General features: G+C 37.2%; 1 protein-coding gene across 2 annotated transcripts in view; it reads right to left on the bottom strand.

Moving 5' to 3' along the window:
- Positions 1 to 12,188, bottom strand: part of LOC120413039 (dynein light chain 1, cytoplasmic) — a 53,051-nt gene extending 40,863 nt beyond the window's left edge. The window contains exon 1 of one of the 2 annotated variants that reach the window (XM_039573728.2): positions 12,065 to 12,188. In XM_039573728.2, coding sequence (XP_039429662.1) covers positions 12,065 to 12,120 — 56 coding nt within the window. In that variant the 5' untranslated portion in view covers positions 12,121 to 12,188. Of the gene's footprint in view, positions 1 to 11,465; positions 11,751 to 12,064 lie in introns of those variants that run through there. The other variant, XM_039573729.2, reaches the window with a different exon arrangement.
- Between the last annotated feature and the right edge of the window lie 2,282 nt (positions 12,189 to 14,470).

The raw sequence follows: 14,470 nt of genomic DNA, 5'->3' as shown, positions 1-14,470 counted from the left end.
AAACCTGATGCAAACAAACGTCCAGCTGTCATGTAAACATACTTTGAATGTGTTGGTAAATTTCTGACTAGAAAGCCTTATTTTAGAATGTTAGAATTTTGGAATTTTAGAATTTTAGAATTTTAGAATTTTAGAATTTTTAAATTTTAAAATTAAAAATTTTAGAATTTTAGAATTTCTGATTTTTTGATTTTTTGAATTTTTAAATTTTTAAATTTCTAAATTTTTAAATTTTTAAATTTCTAAATTTTTAAATTTTTAATTTTTTAAATTTTTGAATTTTTAAATTTTTAAATTTTTGAATTTTGGAATTTTTAAATTTTTGAATTTTTGAATTTTGGAATTTTCGAATTTTAGAATTTTAGAATTTTAGAATTTTAGAATTTTTAAATTTTAGAATTTTTGAATTTTGAATTTTTAAATTTTTGAAGTTTTGAATTTTTGAATTTTTAAGCTTAAAAGCTTAGAATTTTAGAATTTGAGAATTTTAGAATTTTTTTGAATTTTTGGATTTTTGAACCATACACAAGAGCAGATATACAAAAATCTCCGAAACGCGCATTCAAAACTTTTCCCCCGACTTGCCGGTACTTGTCGGGTATCAGAAAATGAGTACCCGACAGGTACCGACACATATTTTTCATCTACAGATGAACTTTCGCAATTTTTCAGTGTAAGAACGGGCCTTGACCGATCTTATGCACTAGGTTCCCGACGAACACGCACTGCCCTTACACCTACATCTCACCCTTGCTCTGAGTCAGTATGAGCAGCACGCTAGAACACGCTTTGAGTGTTCGTGCCAGGCATGCACACCTTCTTTTCCGGTTACGCATTTTAACTCGGCCGGGGGTGGTACATTACGTAGGGTTTGATGTAAGTATAAGCGCCTAACCATTTATAGTGTGCCTATCAACTTTCATTAAAGCAAAAACTGTTTTATTTTTAGTTTGAATTCAAAAACTTATTGTTATTTACTGTGTTTTGTTTTCTCCTGAAATCTTTCCTAGTGTTGAGTCGTGTTTATATGTTGCTATTTCTTTTGTCGCGGTGTTTTGTTACAATGTTTTGGTCCTAAGCATTTTAAAAAAGTTTTTCAAAAGTACAATAGTAATATTTGTGTTAATACTTTATTCATTCCATAAATTGAGTAAGGGCTCGAACCTCACTTGCTTAAGAAAAAGGTGAAGTTTCAAAACAATGAACAGTGAAGGAAATATACTATGCAGAGGCGACTCGTCCACCTGTTCAACCTGTTCATTGAACAGGTAGCCAATTTCAAGCGGATATTTTTTTTTATTTATGTGCCGTGGTGCTTTTTTAACCAGCAACATACAATTACAATTTTTGTTTGAATATACGTTAACAAAATCAACGCCCTATGTTCAGCAGCGCTGCATGCACCGAAAAAGCTTTGGCCCGCCACCCTTTACTCTTTTACAACCCACCAATACCAAAGCGAGCCAGCCTAGCGGGCCACGCGCAAATGCTCGTCGCGTTCAACACCGACCCTTTGAACGTCGGGGAAAAAATCTCCATACAGAAAAAAATCAACACATGTAAAGAGCTTCCTATTCATACGCAGCGGCAGTATCGATGTGTTGGTAAATCTGGTTCAATCTGAGAGCGTGAACTGACAGCATTTTTGGGAGAGAGCGAAATGCCACCCCCAACCCCCAGCCGACTTAGCTCGCTCAGCTCTCCAGGGAGCTGCATGCAAAAGGTAAACAAGCCAGCGCGTTGACAGCACGTTGAGAGCATGAATAAATGAGAGAGCGCGAGAGCACGACAGATATTGCTCTATATTTGGCGCACTTTTAGGCATCAGGCTGTTTTGCGCAGACTGGTGATGGCTTGTTTTAGAACTGGAATGTTCAACTGCGCGCGTTGAACCTCTTCGATCTTCTTGGTTACTAGTGGATTCTTGCTCTACTGGAAAGTCATGTAATGTTAAGTTTAGATAGTGTGATTGATAGATTGAATTGAAACAATTGAAAGAAAAAAGTACTGTGCTTTTCCCAGCATTAAAATTAGAAGCATTAGGACACATTAGAAGAATTATGACAGTAGATCAGGGAAGGGTTTTAAGCACCTTGTTTTGCAAAATATCAAAGGTGCTGTGCTACTGAGTAGATTCAACCATGATCGTTATTTTATTTTTCGGATGGTTCTATTTAAAGCGGATGCAGTCCTAAAAAGTTTAAGATTTGATGCCATTAAATGCTCCAAAAACGACTGTGTTTATTCAGACTGTAGTCCCGGTTCACTCTAGTTGTATATATTATTAGACCGATTCTTAGCGAAGCTACACCAAAAAGTCACTTTTTTCAATTTCCAATTCGAATTTTTATATGAAAAATTTCATTTTTATTATGATTTGAAAATTGCAGTGTTCTTTAAATACGTTTTCTTACCCCAAACGCCAAAAATATTGACCAAATAAGGTCTGCAAGCCCATGAATAGGAGAGGACATTTTTTTTCATAAAACTGCTCCTTTCGTTGTCCCGTCACGGAAAGAAATGGCTGGCAAAAACTCAAATTTCAACCAATTTGTTCAGTCCAAGGAGCAAAAGATTCGTTTTTCAATTTGTGATAATGTGTAGAAGAGCAAAAATTAAAAAATAATAAGCTAGCAAAACTGTAGCGATTTTCTTGGTGTGCCTTTTAAAGTCCAGGTTTACGATGTTGTCCCGTCACGCAAACGGATATGTTTTTTTTCTGAACATCCTGATGAATACTTTTAAAATTCAGTATAATATTCAATAACTTCCCTTGAATTTTGATAAGGATGGCAGAGCGATTGCTCTATTTTTCCACATTCCCCACGCTAATGATTAAGTCTTAAAAATACATTTTAACGAGATAAAAAAAGTCTTAAACATAATTTTAATTAATTATTTGCATAAACAGAAATTTATAATAGTATAAAAATAATAAAACGTAAAAATAAAAGCCATTCGAAAGAAAAAAGCTTAAAAATTTTTTTTTACATTGAACAGGTACTTCATTCGGGCACGAGTCGCCTCTGATACTATGTAAAGAATCAATAGTAAAAGAAAGATAGTAATTTATGAAGTAGATAAAGAAATTAACAAACAAGCTTAGATTGTATTGAGGGCAATTTACAGGGAAGATGAGAAATTATTCAAATAGATAAATAAAGAAAAGGCACATGATAAACAAAACAAAATTGACATCGCTGCCAAATTAAGGAAAAGCAGACAGTTTGTTACAGCAGCATCAATTGGTAAAATAGAGTGGAAAAGCGTTGAGAAATAAGAGAATCAAATGAATAAAATCGAAATCAAATGGAGGATAGTAAACAGAAGCCGCGTTAGAAAATCAGTGAAACAAAATAAACAGAAGATAGGTGGTAGCTGAGAATGAAGAGAAGAGAAACCCCGTTGTGCGATGTTTCAGGTACATCCACAGCAGTTGACTCAACATACTGCGAATCAAAACAATACCGTCTACAATCACAAATTACTTCCCTTTCCCACATTGACGCGCCCCTTTCTTCTAGCCGTCTCTACTCTGACCCTCGCTGGTCAAAGGTTTACGAGTCGTTTCCACAGGCCACCAGCTAGGTTACACCTTGTCATCATGATGACTAAACCAAGCCAACGTGGAGGTAAGAAAATAGGACACTTGCAAGGAACCAGAGCCATGCTGTTTTGTCCAAACAGCACTACGGATGTAGTTGGGCTCCTTCTGGGATGTTCCTCGCCTAGGTGTGTCAACCGACGAGTATCATCAGTATCATGCACCCTTGACCTGCTTCATCTACAGATGAACTTGAGATCAAATTTGACACCTGCTTTGCTACGCGCGGTGGGAGACTCGGGGGCAAACTCTAGAGCAAATTTGGTGGGAATCAAATCGGGTAGCAAATGGTTTAACTTTCGACATTTTCGAAAAATTAAATTCTTTGAAATTTTCAATAGGATTAAAAAGTTTTATAAACTTTTAGCATTTCTAGGCATGAATCAACGCATAATTATTGATTTTGAAGGTAAACAAGAGCAAAAAATGATAAAAACCCATATTTGCCCCCCGCGGTGGGCTTGTTTCGGTGGCAAATTTGCTACCCTAGCGGTGGGGATGACGAAGTTTTTTCAAGGTGGCAAATTTGATCTCGGTATTCATGAGCCGGGTGCAAATTTGATTTGCACCCCAGCGCTGGAGTTGCCCTTATGTTATTGACAGATCTGTTAGAAATCAGGAGGATATCTAGCAAAAAGAACATCAACCAAGACACGGTGGACTGTCATGGTTTTGATTCGCCGAAGGTCAAAACGAATCCGATAGTATTAGCCCACTCGAGTAGGTGGAAAATTCTTAGAAAGGCCAGGGGCTAAATTGTGTAACCTAAGACAACTCGTGCTAGATCCGGTAAAATCTCCTATCCATTTCCTTTGCCTTATCTTCGCTAACGCGGAGTTCGTTGACAACACACTCTTATCAGCATTCAACAAAGCCATAAAACAAAACTAGGCCCAAATCACCTTGACCTGGGGTGCCGTTCCCTTTTGTTCCTGTAACCTATTTAGCACTAACGACGACCTCCCCCCTAAAGGAACTCTCGTCAATTTGCCCCAACTTGAACCTCGGATCCACCGACGACGACATTGAGCCTGCCACCACCTGCGGCGCCGGCGCCCCCAAAGGGGTAATTGATCCGAGACATGCAAAAGTAATTTAGTCTTCATTTTTCGACTTTGCCCGCTTCACGTTGAGAAAGAAAGTGCCCTCCAGGGTGGGTGGGTGGGTAGGCACCTTTTCCTTCGTGAGTAATTTTGCTTCACTTTTCCTCTCGTTTGCTAAGTGACTAAGCGATTCCACCCGGTTGATTGATGTTGGCTGCCTCGAACACCGTCATGTGTGTGAACTCACGCAGTTTCGCTAAAAAGCTTCGGGCGCATCGCCGACGAAGGGGGGAGGCCGTTGACTCTCCGAGCTGCGGTTGCTATCACTCACTTGCGAACCCGATGAAACGAGGCCTGCGCGCTTGTTTGGCGGAAACTAGGTTTTGAGGGTACTAATTCGACAGCGGGTTTCAGGGAACGGGGATGGGGCTTTAATTTGGTTGGTTCCTCGGGATGGGTTTGGAGGCGAAAGTTTAGCACACTTTGGCATGATACTGTCAATGCTTTTTATTGAATGTTAACAATGCGAATCTCTAACTCGCCACCTTATCGTAGGATTTGGCTTTTTAAGATATTGTGTACTAACAATAAAGATGTCGTTGATGCGAAAGTCACTTTCCGATCTATTAACGAAAAATCAAATCCAAAAATGCTTGTTCAAATACCACGTCCAGAGATTTCCGGGATTTCAGCGGAGCGGAGATGTTCCTGTTCAACGGCGGGACGATCAGCTGGAGCTGTCGTCACAAGCAAGCGCATTGTCAACGGCGGAAGCAGAGTTCATCGCGCTGGCTGAAGCGACTCGAGAATGTTTGGTGCTAAAGCGATTACTGTAAGATCTGGACGAGTACGGCGCTGTGCCGGTCATCAAGGACAACCAGAGCAAGTATTTTTCAAAGTTTATGTCACCCTCCTTGAAAATCGGCCCAAAAAATTAGGGGGCAAAAAATACATTTTCAAAAATACAAGTACATCAACCAGTAGAGCAGCTTTTTGCGAACAATTCTGTTAAAATTGACTTTAACAAAAAGTTCTTCTAATTTCTTTTACAAGCATTTTACAAAAATATTTTCCAAGTCTATTATGGTCAGACGAGACCGCATTGGAGCCCACGCTATTTCTATTATCGGCTAAGTTCTTTTTTTTTTTTCTTTCAGCGCTTTTTTGTGTGTGTGTGACTATTGCTGCCATTAGTGAAGAAATTTTGAGCGAACACTCACGAAAAGTGACATTTATAGAGAAAGTTTCCTGGCCTCACTGGTTCGCTTTTACACGCTCTGTGGTGGTGTATTGGTGCCAAGCCTTGCGTTCTTTATTTGCCTTCGCTTCTTGCTCGCTTTTTTCGTTAACCTTCGCCGAGAATAGGTAAAACGTCAAGTGACTTAGGGCAATTGTGTTTTTGATGTTTCGGGATTATTTTTCAAGTGAGTGCCTGAACCATGTTCAAAACTAGAGTTTTTTTTTAAGTTTAAATAAACCAAATTTTCAGTTTTTTTTTGCTTTTTGGATGTTTTTTAATACACCTGGCGGTTTCAAAAATATACAAAAAGCAAAAACTGAAAATTTGGTTTATTGGACCTTTAAAAAAAAAAAACTCCAGAAAAGAACATGTTGCCCGTAGTTGAAAGCAGTTTTATATCTGAAGCGCTGTGAAAACGTTAGCGCAAGTGAAAAGGTGGTTATGGCGACTTTCGTTGAGCGGTTGAGGTCTCTCTTGTGTGTGAATGTGTATGCAATAAAAGTGATGAGAAATCTGAAATCTCGAAAATATTTGGACGTAATATTTGAACTTCGAATAAGGCTGGTGCAAATTTTATTTAATGTTGTTGTCCCCCTCTCCTTCAAAGTTGACCCCCAAAATCAGGGGGCAAAAAAAAGATTTTTGAAAAAAAAAATCAAAATTTATATGGAATTTAAATACAATCAGCTGCGTTTGGAATCACTTTTAGCATGTTTGAGTTGATTTAAAAATCTTTTGATTTTTTGAAACTTTCGATGTTTAAGTTTTTTTCGTTAAATTTTTTGTTTTCGTCACATCTGTCATTTTTTTTTTTGAAAATTAATGATTGCAAAACAATTGATCTAGTGTAAAATGCATTTTAAAACACATTTTCTACTAGCATTACATTGTTTTGCTAGAATCGTGACAACACCTTAAAATTTAACTTTTTAATTTAAAATCCCATAGAAATGGCGTGTATTTTTCAGAAAGCTCGTCTAATTTTCTACAAGTTTGTCTTTGACCACTTTTTTATACGAGGCAACGGCTTTGAGATACAGAAATTTTTAAATTACAGAATATAAAAATATCTAAATAACATACGCCCTTCTCAAATGTCATTTTCGAGTATAATTGGCTCCATAAACATATACACAAAAGTACCAGAAAAAATCCTGATTTAAGTTATTGCTCTAAAAAAAACAAAAAAAAACTGAAATAAATATTGTTTTTCGTTTCGTTTTCGTTTTCGTTTTACGGAGCAAGGTGGGGGACGCGGCCTCAAGTCAGTCCAAGTCCGGTTTCTTGTGGAAAAAAAGGGTAGTGGCCGAACTAGTATTGCATACAAAATGAACACCACCGGAAGATATAGGGGATCGGGAGGGGGAAGGTGAAAGAAAATTAGTGTAGGTGTGAGTAGTAAGAATTTGGATGACTTGAGCAGTTACGGTAATCTAAGTTTAACACTGAGTAAAGAAAATCTGGAATTATGATTCAAAGTAAAAAGGCCCGGAAGAAATTAAATTATTAGATAATTAAATAAGAAAATGTAATTAATCGGAGATTTAAAAAAAAGGAAACCTAACATGCAATTTAAAGGAAATTAAAAAAAAAATATATATGAAAGCGAATGATGGAAACTAACTTGTCTATGGAATAAAAATCTTAAGACCTTTTCTGGGCCACATCCTGTCGCGTCCGTCAGTAGTCTTGTCCTACATTATAAATAGAAGCAGATCTGCCAATTAAATAGAACCAATTCAACTAATCATTTAGATCCAATTATTCATTTATGGAAAACTAACTAACTTGAATCTCAAATCAAAAAAAAAAAAATAATTACAAGACCTAACATTCCTATACCTAATTTTTAAACCTGTCTTGCCGCCTCAAAACCAATAACCATAAATTATTTTACATATTTTAAAACTTGAACACTCGTCGTTAAGACGACTATTTCGTGCCTTCCATTTTATTAGGACACACAAGCTTTGCAAACAGGAGCGTATCCTTATCATACGTTTAGTAAACTGTTATTTGAGTGGAAGACTCCTGTTTACAAATCCCATGTTTCCCTTTGAAATGTTAGGCTCCATTTGATCGTCAAACCTCCAGTAGATCCTCGATTCGCAACAATGGTCGATACAACCATAATCCGAAAACCGTTAGTTCAACAGATTAACGAATTTTGTCCGATATCATTACATTATTGATTGATCGAGACTCTATGGAAATTTTGACATATCAAAATGCTTTGTATTATTACTTAAATGGAAGTTTAAAATTTATGCACGTAACAATTTTTTAAAATAAATTTCAAATTTATTTTTTCATTGAATTTTTCTATTCTATCCTACTATGCCTAGTAGAGGCCTCTGTTTCTGTTGTGAGTAAGCGCTGGTTTCAGAGTTCATTTTTCAATTTAAAAGGGGTGGGAGACGACTAATTTGCTTCATGAACTCCTACTCGGCCTTGGGACCACCTCTTAAGACACTGATGGCTCCTAGCTAGGAAATAAACCTAGACACAGCATCGAGGCCCGCTTCGCATGACAAAAATGTTGGCTGGGGGGAGTGATATTTTCACGAAATTTTATTTTAAAGCCAACATTGCTAACGGCGTCAAGGTCCTTACTCATGCCCAAGGAAATAAATATTGTTTTTGTTGTTTGATTATCCGAAATTCCATACAAACATTGGACAATCGAGTCTGGACTGTATTTCTAAACTCTTAACGAGTCATTATTTTCTCTATGAAAACGAGTTCGAATCGGTAAACGCAATGCATTTGTGAATTTTATGAACAATTTTTACTAAAGGAGCCATTACACTACCGCAAACAAGCAAGCTCGCACTTATACGTGTTTTACAGTTTGCAAAACTCGCAAACTTGTTTGCGGCAAACTCGCAAACAAGGAAAAAGGTATGCAGCTAACGTTTGTACAACCAAATTCTGGCAGACTGTCAAAAAGTGCGAGTTTGTTTGTTTGTTTGTTTGCCGCAGTGTAATAGCTCCTTAATAGTGGATAGAGTTTGCTTCTTATGGGTTGAGAACTTACTATTCATATTTCTTAAATTGCGACTTCACAATTTCAAAAAGTTTGAAAAAAGTTTTTTTATTTATTTAACATGGTTTTGAATCACACGTAAAATCATGTTTTTACAAATAATTTGTTGCAAATTTACATCAAAGTGCATTTAAATTTTAATGTATCATAAACGATGTAACATTCGGAAATATTTTTTTGTGTATTTGCTATGAAACATTTTGATTCGTTATACCAAAATTTTTAAAATTTCCGAAATATAATTTAAATGCTTGAGTTTCAAAGAGCGAATCTCGCAAAAAAAAATCTTAAGGCCGATGCAAATATTTTTAAAAATAAAAAAAATATAAATATTAAAATAAACTTTAAGCAAAATTTGTACCAGCCTTATTTTACGTAATTTTTATTTCACAAGGAATTTTGTTCGTCGATTCCCTCGGTCCAAACAAGCCATTTTCCATCATTAGATTATACATACATGTCTGCAAAAAAATTTGGAAGTTGTCCATAACAAAAAAATAATTAATAAGAAGACAACAACTTTCTTGGTTGCTTGGTTGCTGTGCAGTTTGAAGAGGACAATGTGCTAACCTTTGAGCTATGGGTTTTGGAAAGTATCTATAATTCACCTCCAAAAACTACTAAAACATCTTTTTGAATGTAAAATTGAATCTGGATTTTAAAGTACTTTTTAGAATTTTTGAGTTAAAGCAATTTTTAGGTTTAACTTTGACAAATCAAAAATTGTCTCTTTTAATTTTTTAAATAGTGTCCATCTATATATTCATCACTAATAAAAATTTATAGAATTCTCTACTCTCTAAGACATTTTTTAAAATTTTCTCAACTATTTGAAAGTCTAAAATTTATTCAAATATTTGAAAATAACATTTTTGAATTTTCAAAATACCGACTCACAAGTTCATTTTAAGCCCTTTTGTATTTATAATATGTCATAATTTTCAAAATCTGAAAATACAAGCAACAAGAAACAAAAAAGTCAAGACGAAGTTTGTCGGGTTAGGCTTGTAGTTACTATTTATCAGCCCAAATATATATGTTTTGAGTCTGAAGCTCATAAAGTTAGTTGAATTTACTTTAAAAATTATTATTTTTTCAGGATTTATTAAATTTATGCCGACCTAGGTAAAGCAAAACAATATGAATGGGCCAATAAAGTCGAAGTGATAACAAAGAGTCTATCCTGCTCACGTCAGTTGATGTTTACGTTATAAGGCTAGTATGGAGATCGGAAGGAAAGGGGTCAAGAAACAGCTTTACGAACAGCAGAACAAACAATAGGGAGCGTTTTCTTGGGGCTTTTCTTCACCCTCTCTGGCTTGCTTTTGCTGCCGCTGCAGCCCATTTGAATTTTTCTTGACCGATTCCTTCCGAAGTGCATACACCGCTATATAAACGAACAGAATAGACTCTTCGTTTACACTTCGACATTAGCCCAATTACATTTGTCTCCATGCCATAATTACAAACAACACACCAAACCAAGCCTACTCCGGTGGAATCGCTGGCAGCGGTTGGACTCGTAATCCAAAGGTCGTCAGTTCAAACACTGGGGTGGAAGGTTCCTTGGAGTAAAAAGAGTTTTGGGTGCTCTCCCCATTCAAGCCTTCGGACTCCTAGGTTCGAGCAGAAACTTGCAATAGAGACCACAAAAGACCCGGGGGTCGTTAATGTGGATGGTTTGACTTTGAGGTTTGTTATGTGGTTCATCAATCGAATCGATTCTTGCGGCAAGCATATCTATTTGTCTGTGGTCATATGTCCCTCCAAAAAATGTTGATTCTTCTCACACCAAAATCTAAAAATTTCAACTAATGTCAAGTGTTACCAACTTCACGAGAACCTTCCACAACAACTGATCCAACTGGACCATCAAACATCAACCATCCGCGGACCAACAGCGGAGAAATGAAATCGACCCAGCAAGCACAACGCAACTCTCTAGCCTAGGACCGGGCCACAAGTCGGAGTGGCAAAAGAAGAGCAACGCAGCACCCAATTATGCCGGGAATGACCTTGAATAGTCGCTGGGGGGAACCCTGGTCCGTCCAACGGTGCTCTCTCCAGGGGGGTTTTACTTTGGGATCTGTGATAATCCTTGGATTTGCTTTTTTAAGCAGGTTGAAGTAATCAGGTAAGGTTGGATTTTAAATACGCAAAGGTCAATAAGTTCTACGAGAATTTCAGAAGTCAAATGTAAATCAAAGAAAATACAACAGAAAGTAGATTGATTTTGTTAAATCAATAATTTCAGCTTCTAATTTGTGTTCAATTATATAGACTTATGACGAAAACAAATGAAATTGATGTCGAGTTTGAACATGAATTTCAAGAAGGTAAAAAAAATTAAACTTTTTTCCAAAATAATTTAGAGAAAAATCGAATGTTCGAAAGAAAAGTCCACAACAGTTCCAGAAATTTCGATTTTTTGACTCAATTCGAAGAAAACTTTCAGTCAGCAAAAAAGATGAAACGAATCATTACAGGACCTTCCCGGAATCGATCCACCACCGAACCGGAAGCGGCGCTTACCTGTCGTGTGCTACTGCTGCCTTCTTCTACCGGAACCTAATCCGTGAACGGAATCCTCTACCAAGCTCTAGTCGCGAATATCCTTCGCAAAGTCGCACTTTTCGTCACCGTGTTTTTAATCACCCAATTCGAGACACTTCCGGCCCGACGTTCGTCAATCCGCGATCAATATCCGTGTCACACACCGGGGGAGAGGCGAAAATGAAAAATTCGGTGTCACTAACGCGCGCCGCAAGGACTGCTTTGCTCCGAAACTCGTTCAACTTTGATCTTCTTCGCGCGGCAGCGGTGTGTGTGCCGAAGCTTGGCCCTGCGGTGAGGCCGTTTCTAGCAGGCGGTTTCTAGCGGTCGAATGTCGCGTGCGAAAATTGTTGACAGGACGCGCGCACCGCGCCAGCAAAACAAACGGGAACGGGCCGAAAGTGAAACCAGAGAGACAACGCGCTCGCGGGTTCGGACCGAACTGGTCGAATGACGTGCGATGTGACGGGTTGGAAGTTGCGCAACGTCTGCGGTGTGACGCGACATAAAGGTGGTTTTAAAACGATCGTTGGAATTGAATTAAATCTGTAATGTTTAGAACACGAAGCGAAACCTACCAGCGAATCTTGATCTTGATGTGCTCGGAAAAGGTGGCCTTTACCGTTTGGCTCATGAAGTCATCCTATGGAGCCTGTTGCTGCTTCGATATTCGGGGCGCAGGCTCGGTGTGGGTGGCAGCGCTGGCTGGCTAGATGGCAATGATTGATGGCGACAAATGTTAACGCGGCAGTTTTGATGTAGCGGCAGTTCTATTGTGACGGCAGCAGAGTTGTTGCATTGGTGAAATTGACTGGGAGAAAAAAAAAAAGAAATCTTAATTGACGTTTACTCAATCATTTGATTAGGATTTGTTGTAAAATCCTGATAAATTTGATTGTTATTACTTGTCAGAAAATTGTTTTGCAGAATTTACAGAGCGGATTCGCTACTTCGAATGGAACTGGATTCAAATGAGCGAATCCAAATTCGCAAAATTGGAACGACCGGCAGCTATCAAAAGCTTGACACCACGTGTTCGGAAACTAGTTTTGCCGGTTGAGTGATTTTTAATTTGAATACGTTCGAATTAGCGAGTATTCGAATCAGCGGGCATTCGAAGTAGCGAAATTCGAATTAACGAATCCGTTATGTACGTACAAAAAAAAACAGATCACAGATGACTAAAATAGTACACTCAAACCCCGTTGGTTTGACACCAACTGTTGTCAAACGAACGGGGTCACTTTTTAGTTTGACACCCTTCTTACACGGAGTTCACACACACTACAAAACGTTTGTTTTGATAGTGTGCATGAGCGCCGTGTAAAAAGTGACAGTTCGTCACTTTTTAGTTTGACTTTGACCAACCAAACTAAAAAAGTGTCAAACGAAAAAGTGACCAACCACCGGGGGTTGAGTATATTAATGTGTAACTGTTGATTTGAAATGGTATAAATATATCCAAAAAGAAATGCAACAGAACACACACGCAGAAATTTTTTTTGTGGAATCAGCCTGTACGAGGTTTGTTTCAACAAAAATTTTGTTGAATATAATCAACGCCGATTTTGTGTTGAAACAAACCTTGATTTTCTTAATTCCACAAAAATCTTTTGTTGTTTTGAAAAAGTTGCTTTGACGTTTAGCGTTGATTCAACAAAAATATTGATTTTCAAACAAGTTTTCAAATCAACAAAATGTTTTGTTGATTCAAATATGCTTTATTTTTCTGCGTGCATGCAACATAAATGTTAAAGAATGTTGCGTTATTCTTCACTGTATGATCACGGTGTGGCTGATACAAGCTTAGTTAAATAAAAAATACAGTAAATGTATTGAATTTAACTGTTTACTAGAGTTTTTTAAAGTTTTTTTTTTGTTTTTGAAAATGTTCATGAAAAAATTGTCCTGCTTTTTAGGTGTTTTTGAGTGTTTCAAAGCAAAAAATTAAAATTTTGTTTATTGAAACTTTTCAAAAACACCTCCAGACACTGGCTCCAGAAGTCTATGTCACACAACAAAATATTATACATTCAGCACATCGACGTCGTTGTGCTATCTTGTCGTACCCGCCATTTTGACGTTTCGAGAAAAACGCGTTTTAATGTTTGACCTTGAATAAACAAAAAGGAGAGCACGCAATGTAAAAAATAACAAACACGTTTTGTTTGGCTGACCATTCTGTACATTGTCCTGATGTTTGGTTGATGTTGGTTGCTGGAGTTTCGAGTTTTAATTACAAATGTTTACGGTAGTCTAGCTTGTACGTGCGTCAAACGCATCCTGACCTGAAATCCCTTTGGCCTTTTGTCTCACTTACATAAATTTTCAGAGAGTGATAAGATAGCACGACAAGATTGAAACCACTTTTATATGAAAAGTGACAAAAATTTTCGGAGCTTTTTTGGTTTTCGTTGTGGGTTTGTAAACAAAGAGTGTGTCCTGCTCACGCTGGAGAATGTTTACATCTGGCATGAAAGGGATACAATCTTTGTTTATAAACCCACAACGGCCCTTTGGCATTGTTTTGCTAGAATTTTGGGGATCTGTAAAGGTCAAAAGATGTGGCATTGTGAGATGCACAAAATGGCGTTCATAACTCAAATTGGCCCAAAATGCACGTACGACAAGTTAGCACGACGACGACGACATGACAGTTCATTCAACTAATATTATTTATGTTTAATACTCGGAAAAATGGTTTGAATTTACATTTCAGAATGCGACTGGATATCACAATCGTTTAAATAATGTATAATAATAATATTCGATAGAACATTATTGGAAATCACAACAAAAAAAAAAACTCATAAGGCCGAATCTCAAAACGCAGAATCTTGAAATTAAAAGGACGGAATTAGTTTTTTAGACGAAATTATGTGAAGAGAGCGACGAAGAGAGGGAAAGCTAGGGAAAAGCCTTGAAAATAAAGCAGAAAACTTCAATACAAAAATATGAAAATTAGAAATTCAACAAAACAAATA

Source organism: Culex pipiens, chromosome 3, assembly GCF_016801865.2.
Source record: "Culex pipiens pallens isolate TS chromosome 3, TS_CPP_V2, whole genome shotgun sequence".
NCBI classification, from domain to species: Eukaryota; Metazoa; Arthropoda; class Insecta; order Diptera; family Culicidae; genus Culex; species Culex pipiens.
This window is presented reverse-complemented; position numbering and strand designations above follow the sequence as displayed.